This window comes from Leptosomus discolor, chromosome 16 (genome assembly GCF_034619465.1).
Source record: "Leptosomus discolor isolate bLepDis1 chromosome 16, bLepDis1.hap2, whole genome shotgun sequence".
Lineage (NCBI taxonomy): Eukaryota > Metazoa > Chordata > Aves > Leptosomiformes > Leptosomidae > Leptosomus > Leptosomus discolor.
The window spans coordinates 6,744,069-6,761,481 of NC_141406.1; the positions used below are offsets into that span (position 1 = coordinate 6,744,069).

Sequence of the window (17,413 nt, forward strand, 5' to 3'; positions counted from 1 at the left end):
GTTACTTTTCTGCAGTGGCTGAATGCCAAGAGGCAACGCAAATGGGAAGAGCCGTAATTGCTGCTGGCTGCGGCTGTAGGTGGGGCGTGGCTGCAGACACCACCACGCTGAACCGTGATCCGACTGCTCGGACCGGCCAAGCGCTCTCAAGGTATCGTGCCCCTGCGCCCCGGCCATTGGCGAGCAGGTACGAGTGGAGGGGAAGGGACCGCGACCGAGTGCTGTGAGAAAACCCAGTGCTGAAGGTTGCTGGCCCTCCCGTGGGCCGCCTTCACCCAGCGGTTGCTCCAAAGCAGCGGTTGCTCCCCAGCATGGTTCTTTTTTTGCAGTGAAGCCCAGAAAGAGAAACGATCAGAACCCTCAGGGTGCTGCTGCGCTCCTTGGTCTCACAGCAAAGCCTGTCTCCGTGCTGCTCACCATCGCGCTGGCAGCACCTGAGCCCTGGGAGGAGGGCTGGGCTGTGGCTGCCACGCTGCACTGGAACGGTGTGCGAGGGTCACGCAGAAGAGGTTTGTCACGCTCAGGGCCTAAAAACTGCCAGTCGGGGCTCTGGAGTACCGGCTGGAGCTGCTCACAGGGTGCTGCTCTTCCATAAACTTCCTAATGCCGCTCCCAGGCTGTTCACAGCTCCTGTCGGCTACACCAGGAGGTACTACACTGGTTACAGTGGTCTGGCTTCTCGGGACATTAGCAACTGCCCGTCTGGAGTATGAATAAATGAGTGTGTGTGTGTGTACGTGTCCTTGTTCCCTTAAAGATCTTTGAATGAACAAAGCTGAATGTTCCTGGTTTTGTAATGGCTCTGCAGCTCTGGCTTAATTAATGTCTGGAGTTCATGGAGGCGCTCCCAGGACTGTGAGAAATCGTCTGGTCCTTCCCCGCAGCCGCCAACGGGGGGGACGCTCGGGTACCCTGGATGGACCATCAGTTCAATTGTTACTGCCGCGCTCTGCGGTGGTGGGTGTGCGGGCGAGGGCGCCTTGGACGTGAACTCCACGATGGCAGAGTCGATGGCGCTCCAGATGCTGCTGACAGACATGTTCTTGCCCATGGTGCTCAGACCGATGTAAATGTCTGGCCACCTGTAGCCAGAGGAGGGAATGCTGATATTAAGGCTAACGAGGTAGTTAGAAAAAAAGTGTGTTACATCCAGTGGATTAGGAATCAAAATTTACCTAAAACTTAAGATAGGAATTGGGGGGGGAGTTAAAACTAACTATAAACGAAAGTAAAACCAGAACTACAGGCCAGTTATGCTTTTTCTTTCCTTACTGAAACCAGGATTCTATTTGTAGCAGCAGTTCTTCAGTCTCACAGAAAGTCCCGGCAAAGCCCCAGCACGGCTGTTGTTACTGCGTTTACATGTACTGTGTCGCAGCACCAGGGGTGTTTGGCATCTGTGAGCTTACAGGTGTTTTGCTGGCACAAACAAGAAGAGCAGAGCTAAACTGAGAAATGCCACACTATCAAAATAACTTACTATTACTAGGTGAGTTAAAACCTGAATAATAACTACCTCTAGATAAAAACCTGGGCTAACTGGAAACAAAAAAAAGTGACTGAAATAAAATGGGAACCACCCTGCTAACAAAGCACTCTGCTAGGATGTATCAGAGCGCCGCAACAAAGACAGAGCACCGGACAAAACGTTACTACTCGAGCCCACACAGCGAAGAGGACACCAGCCGGGGGCTGTTTCTTAGGCAGCTTCAACACAATCCTTCACTCGAGTCTGGCTACAAACCTCAGATCTGCTGGCGGGGCGCGCGCAAGCCCAGGCGGGCTGTGCAAGTGTATGGGCGGGCAGAGCGAGGAGGTTTTTGGGAAGAAGCCAAGGCTGGAGCCTACCCCATGGTCAAGGAAGAGTGAGGCTGAACACGGCTCTTCCTGAGAAGAGTTTGCAGGACTTAGGAAAAAAAAAAAAAATAACGTTTTTTAACTGTGCACTGACTAAACTTGATAACGCCTCATAGCGACGCCACGAGCACAGTCGTGCTCTCCAGTGACAGAAACTGCCCCGGGGGCTCAGCGTGGCAGCTCCGCGCAGATGCCCAAGTTGAGGGGCAGAGCTGGGCTCCCTCTGACTCCAGCTGACCGCAATCTTCTCGTTTTCCGGCTTTCCTCGCGTTACGTGTCTCTTTTGTAGGAGCGCGTCCCGCCTCGCCTCGCCTCCCCCGACGTCCCGGGCAGGTCCCGGGGGCGGCCCCGGCCGCTGCCCCCTGCGCCCCGGGAGAGGCGGTCGCCGGAGCAGCGGCTGCTGGAGGTAGAGGCCGACCCCGCCCCGGCCCTGCGGTAGCGCGGGGAGCCCCGGGGTGTGCGGGGCTTCCACTCAACCCCCCGCGCTGCCCCGGCTGTGAAACTGCCCCAGGAGGAGGGTCACTCTGCCCGGTGAGTTGCTGTGCCCTTCTCTCCCTCAGCGGCGGCTGCTCAGGTACGGTCCGTGTGCTCCAGCTGGAAGGAGCACGGTGAAATGCCAGCCTGCTGCTGGAGTGCAGAACAACTGATACCAAACCCCAAAAATCCAAGAAAAGAACTTTTTCAGTAGAGTGGGAAAGTAATGAAATCTGCCCCAAAGGACAGGTGACTGCAGGGGTCTCAAATGAAATGTCTTTAATCCCTAAAACACTGTCTCAGCTTTTAAGAAAAGTACATTACTGGGGGAAAGGGCTGAGCTTTTTGGGTTTGGCCCCTGAGGTGCAGGACACTTCGAGCAGTCACCACCTGCTGTGGCACTGCAAGCTCCCTGAGCTTCTTGCCTCCCCTTAACAACAAACAGTTGTTGCTAATTAGTCTCTTTCATGCTACTTAAATTCTTGAAAACTTTCCCTAAATCCTACTTCTAAAATTCCAGTGTTGATGCAGCACTTCAGGCTCCGACCGCCCCAGATGCCAGGCTGATGCAGCTTCACTGGGAAGGCTGAGAAACATACCCTGAACAGAGCAATCCCTTTCAGGTGAGAAGTGAGTCATCTCTGTTCAAACAAAACTTCTCACTAAGCCCTAGTGCCCCCAGCATTTTGGACTCCTCCTGACCCTTCTTGTAAACCCTGAAATTGAAAGGCAGTGTTCCATTCTGAAAAGATGCTATCAGGAACTGATAAAATCTTAAAGCTTTACTACAAAAACGATGAGTAATGCCTGTCTTACCTTATTCCATGCCTTGTAAACACATCCACTGTGTTAAAAGAATCTTCTTCTACTCCCAGATAAAAGTCCATCAGGGATGGTGGAATCCAGTCACAGTTATGAAGGCCTGGCTCTATTGGGACACGTGTGTACTTAATCCCATACTCCTCTAACACCTCTGCAAATACGTGCCTCACCTCTGTAAGTAGAAACAGAGACACTACGGTCAGGAATCCAATAACCAGTTCATCGTGTCCCCTGCAAGCTGTTAGCACACAGGTGTCTTCCCTTTCCATGTTTGAGAAAATGTAATCCCATTTGGTTTATCTTCTGCTGAAATGGTTTTCTTAATCTGAATGGGAGTCCCCTTTTATACTGCAGCCATTGCTCCCACAGCACCTGCTACAGGTGTCTCCTCTCTTCAGCACTGAGCCTTCAGCCCAGCAGCCCCTTCTAAGTCAGTGACTCAGGTCCTAGAGGGCACCAGAGGTGACTGCGCTGTCAGGAACACGTTCTTCATCAAGTCCCTGCACAGCCAGATTTGTTGTGGGGGAAAAATTGCCAAGAGCAATGTCATCCAGAGGCAGTTGAATGCTGGAGTGGGGAAATCTGGATACATTTTTTTACTCACTCAGTTTTCCATCTCTGTACCACAATAACCTTATTTCCAAAACAGGGACAACAGATACTTGCTCTTCTCTGTAAAGGACACTGAGACCTGCAGACAGAGCTTGGTGTGGAAACACAACTGACAGGATGGGGTTCTTGTAGCACCTGAAAGAGCTACCAGCCTTTGCAAACTCAAGCATTCCAGTTTAAACTGGCCAGTCTGCTGCTGGCCCTGGTCTGCCTCCCTCGGTGTGGGTGAGCGTGCGGAATTAGGATGCTGAGGTGAACTAACCATCCTTGGAGGAAAAGGTGTAGCCTGGGCCATTTGTGCCATTAATCCCCTTGTGCTGCTACGGGAAGACCCAGGCCACCGAGCAGCCAGTGTGGGCGTGGGCAGGACTGTCTTCCCGTGGCCCAGGTGGGAACACTCAGACTCCAGCTGTAGAGTATCTCACGGTGAGGTTTACTGCCCAAACAGGGAGTCCCCCCTGAGCTGACTCGCTGACTCTCACCTGCCCGGCGCTGGGAAGAAGAGGACTCCTTTCCTACCTGGGAGGACATGGACGTGCTGGTGTCCATCCATGTGAGGAGGTAGGTGACCCGTCAGCTCATGGAACAGCTCCACCTGGGCCTGCAGCTCCTGCTTCACCTGTGCAGCAGAGAAGGGTCAGAGTAAGACCTGTCAGGAGAGCGCAGGGGGGCTCCTGCAGACCTGGCTGGCCAGAGCTCAGGACCCGGCCCGGGAGGCACCAAGTGCTATGATGTACAAACAGACATGCAGTGCTGCTGGGTCGCCCAGAACCTCCCCTAGGGGTGGGTCTCTTTATGGTACTGGTTGTGTGGGTGGTGCTGATACTGGGATACAATACATAGGGTATTTAAAATAAATGGGGGAATGGGTGCTCATATCCCACAGGCAGTTTTGATCAGCTGAAGACATTCATCCTTGCTCACGGGGCAAACCCAGCCATCTCCCTAGGGAACAAAAGCCTCTCACGAGGCGATGAAAAGCCTGCTGCCTACCTAGCACTCCTCTGGCATTTTCCCTTTACTGATCTCTAGGTTCTTTGTAGATATTGGTTCTTCTGCCCCCTCAGATAAGCAGTTAACAGGACATTAGTGTATGCAGGCACTTAAGCAGGGAGGAATGAGCTCTCAAGGCTGCAGAGCCTGTGGCAGAATTAGGCCCAGGACACAGACAGCCAGCTCTAGCTGCCCAGGCAACACAGTCAAGATTCATCTCTAAGCTTAGTCACAGCTGGGACCTGGGAAGGATCTTCGGCAGTTACGTGCTGGGATAAGGGCAGGCTGATCTGCATCAGGAAAGCAGGTTGCATGGTTGTATGTGGCTTTCTCCTACCTCTGACATTTTCAGCAGACCTTTTGATAGCGCTGTTCTGAATCCCATTTTCCCATGGAAGAATCCATCTTGGTTGAGCAGAGAAGAGTTTGTCTTGAGCACCTCGCACACAGGAGAGCCCTCGGAGAGGTTGGCATGCAGGCCTATTGGGATGTTGTATCTGTAACAGGAGTGATATTTCATTCTGTTAAGTTTTGCACCTCTGCCTCACTTACTGTGGCCAAAGGGGAGATTTCAGTGAAAGATCTAGACTGAGCTAAAAGGTGGTGTTGTACTCACTGGAGTACATCTTTGTATCCCAGCTCTTCTAGAAAGGAAAGCAGAACAACAGTAACCAGAGCAGAATATCTCCAGGTCGCAACCCTGTGCAGTCGGCCAAGGGCCAGTCTGTGAGACTCCCCCAACTCTGCTTCCACCCTGACTCACGTGGAGAGACCAGCCACAAGGTATCTCGGGCTAAATGCTGTAACTGCAGTAAATGCTGCCTGCGTGCTACTAGTAACTGCCCTGCAGCCACTAGTGACTAAGAAAAACCTGGACCTTGCAACCCTTCTCTAAAGCACTTTGTTAGCCCTTGCTAGGTACTCCCTTGAGTTGTTCACCCTATTAAAGATGCTACGTTTGAGACATTTGGGGTTTACTTGACAGCTTCTAAAGCTGCCCTTAAGTAGAATCCAGTCATACAGAAGCAGTGCCCAAGGCAGCTGTTATGGCAACAGCAGAGACCAGAAGTGTAAATACTGCCCGAGTTTAAGGGTTTCCTGGCCCAAAAGGCTGCAGCTGAAATCGCCCACAGTGGTCAGGGTTCTGTCTTCTGGGGCAATGGTCACTGACCGAGTGACAAGGCTAAGCTGTATGAAGTAGCACCTCTCTGGCACAGACGAAGGATTACTGCAGGGAGGTCAGCAGTGTAAGTGTAGAGCCTTACTAAGGAATTACAAGGGTACAATTTATTAACTATTGCACTCTGCAACATTAAAAAAAAAAAACAAACCAAAAAACACCAACAAGCTATGGAGCTGATTCATGGTAACATGTGAGTAACTCTCAGCCACAGGGCTCTGCAGAGTGCTGGGATTCCCCAACAGTCTGTGCCGTGGATTCCCCTGCAATAAAAACAGAACCTGTGAGGGCTCAGATTTGTGCTAGGTTTCACTGGCGCTTCTGGAAATCCTCAGTATCAGTGGCCAAAGTGACGCTTTGAAACTTTTTCCAAGACAACCCCTGGCCTCTGGCTGACCCAGTAAGTAAATGACAGAACTGCAATGTTCCTTCTGTGCTGCCCAGTCTGAGTCATGCTGCAGAGTTAATTTCAAGGCAACAGGTCTGTGATTCTTTAAATCCTTCTTGGAACTTGTGCATGGAACTGCTAAAACTGGGCATGGCCTGTCCCTGTTACAGATTGGACCAAGTCGGAGTCATTTAGCTCCTTCAGGTCCTAAGGCTTTGGCCCTTGCAGGACTGAAAGCCTTTTTTCCTGGCTCCTCCATGTCTTGTGCTCCAGGTGGATGGTGTAGTCTGTTGCTAGATACCGCTCCTTCTCAAAGACATAAAAGTTATGAGTCAAGTTGTGTGGACAGCTCTGTGAAACAGAATGAGTCCATGTCTTTCCAGTCCATTGTGCCATTAGGGAGCTTGAATGTTTGCTCAGTGGAGCTTGGGGAGAGAAAGGTCCTCTCTGGCTTTTCTGATTTGGTGAATTCTCTGCAGCAGGGCCTGATTGTATAATTGATGACAAATGTTCATCTGCTCTTCACACACGGGGCCTGAGCACGTGACGTGCCCACTAACTCCTGGCTAATACAAGAACTGGAAGATGCTGTCGTTGGGGGTGGGGGCCCTGAAGCAGGCAGCTGATGGCAGGGCAGGAGGCAGCTACAGTGCAGGAGGGGTGCTGTGGCAGGAGCGCTTCCCCTCCATCCTGTGACCCGCTGGGCACCCTGCATGAGCCCAAAGGCAGAGGGGGCAGCCTGTGGGTTTTTTTAGAAGTGCACCCCAGATTCTTTATCGTGTCTCTGGGAAGCTCTGACTGCATCAGCTGATGGCATTATTTGTACCACAGCCTCTGCTGTCTGCAAGAAAAAGGATTCACATGTTACCATGAATCAGCAGATGGAAGACTTTTTTTGTTGAGCACTCTCCTCCTCATGTGCTGTGGGAGGGCAAGAAATGAACAGCTGAGCCTCTCACTGTTGCCTCCCAGGAGCATCGAATGAACTACCTCCAATTGTGCAATGCCTCAAATGCTGCCAAGGAAGCTATTTCCAGGAAAAGGCAAGCCCCCTCCGACAGGTGTGGGACACCAGGGAGCCAAGCACTGCGCTGGGTAACATGAGAGCCGCTCCTCTGCCTGAGCCGAAACCAGCCCCAGAGCTGGGGAATGTGCGGAATGTGGAAGTGCAGAGAGGGATGGCCTTGTTCTCGCTGTAAGGGGAGACTCCGACTGTAACCTTAGAGCATGTTTCGGAGCTTTGGCTGACACCAGCTGAATATCTTAATAGTTTTCTCTTAGAGTTAGTCCCGGCTGGTTTGACAGACTGTCCATGCTGAGGCATCTAAAGAGGAACTGCTCGTGTTTAACAGCGCTGGGATACAGGCACTGAAACCAAAACTCAAAACGCAGCACGTGAGAAACTTGTTCAGGAATATTCATCTGTAGGAGACGCGCAGAGGCAGCATGCTGGGAAAGCTGCCTGGGTATGGGAAGGCGGACAGCGTGGCGGGCGCCGCAGGGTTCTGCTGCTGGGCAGCATTTCCCTGTACCTAAATACGTGTGGTGCCTCTGGGTGCAATGAGTCACTTGATGCTCCTATTCAGCACCCAGAGTCCCACTGCCCAGTGTTCATTCCTAACAGTCTTGACACTGCATGAGTATCTGAAGTCCTAAATGCAATGAGATGAAAACATGAGCAAAAATTAAAGCATTATAATAATTAGCTGGGCTGTACCTTGGGAGACGGGGCTCCAATCATGCTCTGTCCTGACCAGAGGCTTGGGCTTTAAGACTGAACCAACACGCTTTTTTCCCCACTGACTACTACACACACTGGACTAACTCTTGCTCCCAAGTGCCGCTTGCCACTGAAATGTAGCTCCTGCAACCAAAGAGCAATGCCAAAGCATGCTATGTCGTAAAAAAAGCAGGGAGAAAAGTCAAGTTATGGGAATATCCTGGAAGGGCTCCTTTTTCAGAGGGCAGATGACTGTTTCTGCTACACACACTTTATAGTTGCCCACATCTTTTCAAAGACTGTGAAGTATCTGCTATTTTATTGGCTGAAATACTGAGGCAGAGACAGCAGCTCAAGCAGCTCACATAGCATGTGATGCCACACTGGGAACAGAGCTTTGTTGTTGTGGGTTTGGGCTCTTACCCACTCCTCTGCCTAAGTCCTTTATGGATGGGACAGGATGAGCTCTGCTGGTCACTGCCAGTCCAGTCTAACTGCTAATTGCTCCACCCAAGATTCAGAATAAAAGGATTGGCATTGAGCTTCAAGCAACAGTTTAGTTTCTGCAATAAAAGCACTGCAGTGCAGCTTCCACTGCCAAAACAAAATTATGCTGAGGAATCCGCTTGGTGTCTCTAAACTCATATTGGTGGTAGTTTTTTAACGAGCAGCAATGACCCTTCCACAATCTGTTTGGAGAGGCCCATGTCTAGGTGCTTGCACATCTGTCCCACTGCCCCAGAGAACACACAGACATGAAGCAGGATTTAGCACAAGGGTCCAGTTCACTCCCAATACAGCCAAAGGCCAGTGCCTGCACTGGGGCGTAAGGAGCGTTAGACTGGGCTGTCTGTGAGCTTGTTGAGAAGAGGTTCAGACCAGCAGCTTCTGCAGCCACCCAGGTTAGTCCATTAGTGAGCTGCTTCCACTGAGAGAAGGTTGGCTGTTAAAGCCAGCCTGGCTCTGTGGTTCTCTGCTCAGCATCCCTGTAGAGGTCGGGGGAGAAAAAGGAGAGGGGGGGGGGGGGGGGAAGAAAAAAGAAAGATACCATTGCAGTGAATGCTACAAGGGGCAACAAGGAATTCGGTCCAAAAAGATTTCTGAGTCAGCAAGCCCAGCCCAGTTATCAAATGGAGAGAGGAAATACAATCGGCTAAACTGCTTCCTTTCCAAGCAGTTGCTTGTGTTGCCACACGAGCGCTCTGAACAAATGTCTCTGCTGAGGCAATGGGCTTTTGTGCAGTTGCAATCCTGTTCATTCATAGCCTTAGCAGTGAAGGGACCCTGGAGACTGTTCCTATATTGAGTCCCACTTTGAAGTACCCACCAGCTTTGCACATTTCTGAGCTTGGTGGATGAGTAACGGGGCCTGCCTGGGCATGGCATGGACTCTGTGCAGTCCCTGCGCTCCTGGGAGCAGCTGCAGTGGCTGTGGGAATTATGTGACGCCCTGAGCACAGTCCCAATTGTCTTGCTGAAGGCCGCTTGCTCTGGCATAAGCGTAGCGCTTACCCTTTTCCTTGATGGGTAAGCAGATCCCACCTTCAACATCCTGTTTGTATCCTTATCCGGGAAATTACTGGTTCATGAGGTTTCAGCCCAAGTGTGGCAGAATGAAGAGCCTCATGTAAATATTGATATCTAGACATCCTGCTTCAGTAAACATCCAAGTGCCTGAAGCCAGACAAAGCAAGGCTGTGCCTTGTGCAAAAAAAGTACACCTCTTTTAGTTTCTCCATGTTGGCATTTGCATACTTTTTTCCCCCACTTTCACCCTTCAGCAAACTAAGATCTAATTGTCTTTCATCGGCTAGCATCTTGTCCTGCTTCATTACTGCTAAGGACTTCTTTCTGCAGGAAGAAGCACTCAAGCCTCTGCAGTGTTAAGAACTGGTACCATAGCATAGCTTAGGGATGTGACTTTCTTTTTAATTATATCTTTGTATCACCTGAAGCTCCTGTGTCCGTGCCCTGACATCAGCAAAAAGTGCTGTTGCCAGTGACATTGATATCATCTGGGACTCCAGTTTAAGGCCTCAGATTGGGCCCCACCCCTAATCCAAACACAGTTCAGCAGTGGAACTGTCTGCTATGTGATTAACAGTCAGATAAAAGGGTGATGAGAAAGCATGAGAGACTTCTAGATTAGTCAGATGCTGACTGGGAGGGTCAGAATTAAGTCACAATTTACACACACATTTTGCAATTAGTGTTGATGGGAAAGGAAGTGAAAACATAGACAGCAATTAAATGTGGTTTTGTTAGATTCTTCTGTTAAATGTACCCAGATGTTGTGGGGGCTTCAGCTTTTGTGTAGCTGATGTTCAGCATTTAAACTGCAAAAAACCCCATGAAGACTGAGGTTGTGTTCTAAAATACATCACTCTTCATCGAGTATGTGGATATAATAATCTGGAAAAAGGTCCTAGTACTCAGTCACAACTGAGCTGGTTGGTAAGAGAAGGGAAAAATATGGTGGCAAACAATCATGGGTGTCTCTGTTTCTATCTCTGTATTTCTAAGGAAAAATGAAGGGACCCCTGTGCATTTCAGGTAACAAAATAATCGTTCCAATCTCTGGGAAAGGCTCTGGAACAATCACCAGGAAGACTGGCTGACTTCAAGGTGAGACTCTGATTATAATTATAAAATATATATATTTATATAATTATAAAATATAATTGGGATTATATTGTATGGATAACCAGGAAGTCACAGTCGGTCTATGCCCCTTAACGAGAAAAGTTTTGTTAGTGAAAAAACCCACCCACAATGGAAGTCTGTTCTCCCGCCTGCTGTTCTGGTTATGTACTGCTCTAGCTGTTGCTATCAATAGGTTTGTGTTTGGTGATGAATCAGGCCTCTACTGAAACTCCTCTTTTGCCTGAAGTGAGTGGGTCCCTTCTTTTAGTCCAGCTGTGACAGTGAATGAGAAAAGACCAAGATCCAGAACCTGAACGTTAGGGAAGGTGCATTATTTACTGCTTGGCTCTGCTGTTTTGCAATTAGTTTGTGTTACAGCTGGTGCAAAGATCCGATGACTACCATCACATTTCTGCCAAGGCTTCTAATCAAAACACAGGGCAACAGATGGTATATCCACAAGCCTACAGAATTATTGTGAAAATACAGGGAAGAATTAAATTCCAGAGGAGCTGTGTTCCTTTCTGAAGGATGCTGAGTCCTGACATTGCAAGGCAGCATACAGTGCTTAAGAAGGACCACCTTGCAAGAAAAGTTGTCTTGTTACTAATTAGCTTTGCCTGTGTCCAATTAACTGAAAATCAGGTGAGGAGAGAGAGCTCAAGACCTGCAGTGAGGAACAACCATGTCATAATCGAGAACCACCCAGACAATCTCTGCAAAGCACAGAAACAGTCCAGCACTCGAAAAGCCAACCTGGCTTCTCACTCCCGTTATCAGCTGTCAGCACAAGTGTCATGACCTGGATTCAAAGATGCTTTTTAAACCTCTGATTACATGGCCTACTTTCTGGCTATGGAAATGAGGCCAGGTGGATTCTATATTTAAAAGCCTGCTAAAGACCACTGCTAAAACAGCTGACAACACGACCAGAGCATTTGGGCTTAAAGGTTTCATGGTGCCGCTGTGTCTGAGAGAAGTGCTGGCTTTATCTTTGTGCTTTACATTTCATTTTTTTCTAACAGGATTTTAGGCATCTCAGCAGTCTTGTGTCCTTCTGTCTCTCCCCTTATCATCCCAGAGGCAGTTCCTCTCTCAAGGTTTGTGTGTAATCTCTAACCTTTTTAACAGAAGACCAATTTGCCACTAACACCACACCCTGGCTTTCCTGCACCTCCCAACATCAAAGAAGCCACAAGCTCCTGCTTCCAAGTGCCTGCCCACGCTGGAGCTGAAGCATTAGCTGGGTTTTACCTTCTAAATATTCCTTTAAATACCTTCCTGTTAAAGGATTTGCTGGGCTTGTCCATGAGAATGACACACAGCATTTGATTTGCTACAGAGCCAACAGCGTCAGCAACCTCTGAAAAGTTCATGAAGAAGTAAAGGTGGTAGGTACAAGGTAGTGTCTCTTCCTTTATGTATGCAGTTTTTACAAATGGATTTATCAAGTCTAGAATTAATAGAAACATTGAGGTGCTTTTTAAAAGGTTTCTGGGGTAGAAAAAACAAGTTTTCCACTGCGCAAATTTATAACTTAGCCCTTGTAGCATCACACCTTTCCCTGATTCTGGAGTGAAGCTGGCTGACCCCGTGTTCAGCTTGGCTGAAATGCATCAAATTAAATGAGATGTAAAGATCTGTGCTTTTATGCTCTAACAGTTTTAAGGGTAACAGCTTAGTCTGGGTATATAGCGTGGACTTTCCTTCTGATGGTGCCTCTTTCAGAAGAGTGGGAAAAGAAAGTCCAACAAACCCGAACTCTACTAGTCAAATTGTAAGTGTTTTTCTGTCCTGAGAAAAAAAGGTGTAGTGCAGTGGCTAATACAGAGAAAGAGCCATTATGGGTACGGTTGGCAGGTCACTGGTTTTACTATGAAAAGTGTTAGTAAGCATACCTGGAATCCAGTTTTTTTTTACACCAGCCTGGGCTATGATGCAGTGTTTATACTGGTGCTACAAAATACTGAATTTTACAGGCTTGGCTTTCTGTGGACAGCCTGCGGAGGGTGTCCCCACAGGAGCTAAAGAAAGTAGCTTACCTCCTTGCCAGCTTGGCTGCATCTGCCGCAGCACTTCCGTTGACTAGAAGGGACACGTTAGATACCGCACCCGCCAGGAAACAGTCCACGATGCCTTGGTTTCTCCGAGGACAGTAGCCAAAGTCATCTCCAGTTACTATTAGCTTCACCTGAAGCATCCTTAGAGGTCATCCCTAGCATAAAAAAAAAAAAAAAAAGAGTAAAAGGGGGGAAAACCGGGACAATCGGCAGACTGCAGATCCCAGGCAAACAGGAAAAGACAGGCTCCACGGGGGCGAACCCAGCCGTGACTCAGCCCCTGACTAATTCCTCCTGCGCTACCTCCGCCTGCCGCTGTCTCGCAGCTCGCACAGCGGCTCTGCCTGCGGCGCCCGCACCGCACCGCACCTGCCCGCTCCCGCCGTCAGGCCCCGGCGCCTCCCCCCCCCGGCGGCAGCGCTGCGCTGCCCGCACTTGGCACCGCCGGGGACGGGCAAAGGGTCAGGGACGCCGTGCGCTGACTTCGCCGACCGAGGGTGCGTCAGGGGTTCGAATTCCGCTGCCCGCCCCCGCCCGCGGTGCCCGGTGAAACGGCACCGGCACGAAGTGCCTGGGGAAGCCCCGCAGGCGCGACGCCTCGCTGCCGCCGATCCCCGGCCGCGTCCAGCGCGGGTGGCGGGCCGTGGCGCCGCAGACCCGCGTCCCCGGGGAGCACCGGGAAGGATCGGCCTCCGGCGGCGCGGCTCGGGCCCTGCCCTCCCCCTGCGGCGGCAGAGGGGGCCCCGCCAGCCCCCCCCCCCCCGCCCCGGGGCGGTGCGTACCTCCGCTCCTGCCCGCTCCCGTGCCCAGGGCCGCCGGCAGGTGCGGGCGGCTGCGGCCGCCGCTCGCGCAGCGGTCCCGGTCGCCGCCGCCCCGGGGGGGATGCTGGCCCCGGCGGCGGAGCTCTGCCCGCGCCGCCCCGCCGCGCATCCCCCCCCTGCCCCGGTGCTGCCGAGCGGCCCCAGCCGGGAGCTCACCCACGGCGAGCGGCGGCCCCGCCGCAGAGCCCGGCGCCTCCGCAGTGCCGCGAGCACCGCGCGGCCGCCCCGCCCCCCCTGGCGGCCGCCGCCCGCGGCGCGGCTCGGCTCGGCTCGGCTCGGCCCGGCCCGGCTCGGCTCGGCTCGGCCCGGCTCGGCTCGGCTCGGCCCGGCTCGGCTCGGCGGGCTGTGGCCCGGCTGCGCGCGGGAGCCGGGCGCCGGTGGGGCTGTGCGCGGCCAGGGTGCTCTGGCGCTGCCGCGGGGGCAGGCGCCGGGCCGGGCCGGGCCGGGCCGAGCCGAGCCGAGCCGAGCCGAGCCGAGCCGAGCCGCCGGCTTTCAGCGTTCGCTGCGCGGAGCACGGCACAGACGCGGCTTTTCTGCTCCAGTCTCCTAAGGTGGTACTTGCGCCTGTAGCTGCGGGTGGGACGAGCAATTCGGTTCGTGCTCTTTAGTTGCCTCAGGGCACGTTTCACCATCCCAGCCACGCCACGAACATCTAATCCCTCAATCCCTGACCTCCATAGGAGCCACGTGCGGGTTTTTTCCCCCGCCTTGGTTTGTTGGCAGCGGGAACTCGATGCGAGTTAGAGCTGCGGTGCAGTACACCCTGGTGAGGAACCCCCGGCTCTTGATGCTGGGGTGGGGAAGGGCAGGGAGAACAGGAGGAAGCTCCGGGAAGGGCAGCTCCTAAGGTGCTAGCGGCAGTGCTGGATGTGAGCCAGTTCTCCATCAGGCTGCACGCAAAATCCTGTTTGTCGTGGCATTGAACTTCTACTTTTTCTTTCTGCAGAAAAGCTATTCTTGATCTACCAGAATGAAAGCAAAAGCCGTGAGTAGCTTAGAAATGTTGAGTGGGAGAAATTATCAGCCTCCATTTTTCACCTGTGGAAGGAGAAGATGAAGTTCTATCAAAGCAGAACACCCCTTCTTGGTCTGTAATGTTATCCCAAAATATTCACCCACTCCTGCTATTGCAGGAGAGACAACAAACTGATGTTTGGGGCAGGGAGAGAGCAACAGTTCAGAAAGCACTAGGATAACATGTCCATGGATTCAGGGTAGCTATCTTGGTGGTTTCTGTTAACCTGTCCCAGGAAGCAGGCATCATAATGGGACTGGGACCCTCACATGGATGATGGCGATTTCCACGTCTGAACCTGTGCCAGTGTGGAGATAAGAGGGCTGGAAAAGAGAAGAAACAGCTGTCAGGCCAAACATGGGCTTCTTGGAAGAGCAGCTGGGTGGAACATGTTGGAAAAGGCCTCAAGGGTTGTTTCTGCGGGAACAGACTGATCATCCTGCTGCTTAATTCATGGCTAAGGCAAAGTCATTTGGGCTAACTTAGCTCGCTCTCATTGCAGCCACAATCCTGTTCTAATTTCTGGGCAGTCTTTGCCTAAAGAAACCAAAGCTACCAGGTGTTCCCTCTTTCTGCAGAATTAAATTCCTAAAAGACAGCCAGCGTATCCAAGCCCCAAAGTCAAGGAGATGGTGTGCAGGCACAACCAGAGACTGACTGTCCTTCTCAGCAAAGGAAGAACCATCGGTTTGTGGAGCCAAAGCAGCGCAGTTCAGTGTAGGGAATTCCATCGCTTCCACACCTGGAGCTGAGGTGTGAAGCATCTGCCTGCAGGGGCAGGAACACCTGTGTAGCCAGTGGTTCTCCATGTCCCTTTCCTCACAAGGAGTCTGGAATCAGTGAATCGAGGTAGGTTGCAGCCCTGTTGATCTTTAGGCTCTTGCTGATTGCAGCCTAGGTAGCAAACTGCAACAGAACTTTGGGAGGGGGATGCCTCTGCCTCCCACCTCAGATCCCTCTGCAGCAGAAAAAAATGTTTCCATTAGCCTGAGGGCACTTCAAGGGGCAGCTAAGATTTGGATGATTGTTTGTAAGAGTATTTTGATACTTTGAAGGAGGAAAATGAAAGTAGAATGGGTGGTAGCAATGTTATTCACGGAAGAATTTGGTTCCTAGGCTATGTTCTCCCTGTAGGCCCTGAAATGGGCAGCATGGAGACTTCTGCTGGAACTAGAGTGGACATCAGCTGTCTGTCACTTTTAAGAGCTTACTCTTCCCTGACATGTAAATGGACACTGACTACAGGAAATCATGGTGAGAGCTGGAGACAGCCTGCTGCCCCCTTAGTGACTGCTTTCTCATTGAAAAATTCTCTGGAATGAAATTCCAAACAAATCATGCTAAAGTGGTGTTGAGAACTTGCTAAATCTTCATTCTAGCAATTCCTGTGAGCATTCCCATAATTTAATAGTTGTATGTCTCTGTTACAGAAAAGTCTTTGATGCTCTGTAAGGGTTTCCAGTGCCCTTGGCATTTCAGAGTGGATATTTGTGCAACTGCTACTTGTTTCCCCTTCTGGGAGATGAACCTCACAGCCTGCCCACATTTCCCCAAGGCTTCGCTCACTGATGAGGGCTATTACTGTAACTGATGAAGTCAGCACAACTCTGAAGTAATGTAATGAATCAAAACCAAGTACCTCCTGCCTTTGCCAATGCAAACTCTGGGGTTTTCTGCCTCTTTCTAGTTCTGTCAATGCTTCTTGCCTCTGCACAGGTGAGAGGCACTACATAAGAATCTTAGACAAAGCTTGGCTTCTCAGCCTCCTTAATGCGTTTAATGCTATTAACAGTAACATCCTTCTTAAATATTGATTGCGGTTCCTGGAGGCGTTTCTCTTCCGATTTCATTCCTGTTTATCCAGCTCTCCTTTCCATGACAGCAAAAACTCCCCAGCACGCAAATCTTGCCACTGTGCCACATCCCCCTCGGATCTCAGCACAATGTTTCCTCTGCAGCCTGCGTACCCCAGCTGGCTGCCAAAATAGCCCTTGCGGCCAATCCCACACAGTCCAGAGGAAAGTCTCTTAGAAATTCAGCCTGGAGCTGAAAGTCAAGGCAGGCTTCCTCTGGTTAGTCTCTCCTCTTTGATGAAGACAAGAATGAGAATATTGGCCAGCGTTTCTGGTGGAGCTGCATAAGCCAGGACATGTACTAAGCACAGGCTGCATCTTCCAGCTTAACTGAAACAAAACACAGCCCTACCTTATCTTAGTTGCAGAAGCCAGCAGGAACTCTCTCCATCCTCAAGTGCTTCACTGGTTTTGAGCTGAATTTCTTTCCCTGGACTTTGAGTTATTCAGTAGCAGATTTAGAGGTTTCCTGTATTTCACAAAAGCATTTCCTAACAATTAATGCTTCCAACGAGTCGTCTGTTGACATAAAAAATGTATTTTCTTTTTCTTGTTCCCTTGGCTGCAGTGAGTTAGTTCATTTAGGATTACAATGGTAGCACAGTAGGACTTGGTTTGTCTTTTTCTTGCATTAAATTTTGTTGAAAGTGTGAATTGTAAAAAACGTTTGAATGAGACAAAGTAAAATCTGGTTTTTAAATGAAAGGATGTTAACGTTTTCTTCTCTTCCCCAGCCTCAAAGATTTACAAAATCTTGAAAGTTCAGTGGCTTCTGTAGAAGGGCTTAAATTAAAGCCTATTCATCCCTGTACTGAGGTTGGTTTTCAGAGGAAGCAAGACATTTGTGCTCACGCTGTCAGCTGCTGTCTCAGCCTCCTCTTAGTAGCCTTGTGGGGTGCCTTTGCCAATTCCAGCCTCCTCTTCAGCAGAGATGGAGGTCCTACAACAAGCCAATGCAGCATGTGGCTCTGAGCC

General features: G+C 50.8%; 1 protein-coding gene across 1 annotated transcript; it reads right to left on the minus strand.

The window, feature by feature from the left end:
- Positions 1-751: 751 nt before the first annotated feature.
- On the minus strand, positions 752-12,889 carry YDJC (YdjC chitooligosaccharide deacetylase homolog). The gene is made up of 5 exons (XM_086474380.1): positions 12,732-12,889; positions 5,096-5,255; positions 4,285-4,384; positions 3,148-3,325; positions 752-1,082 (listed from the first exon to the last, which is right to left on the minus strand). Exons 1-5 carry the CDS (start codon positions 12,887-12,889, stop codon positions 752-754), a joined length of 927 nt encoding a protein of 308 aa, XP_086330506.1.
- Positions 12,890-17,413: the final 4,524 nt, after the last annotated feature.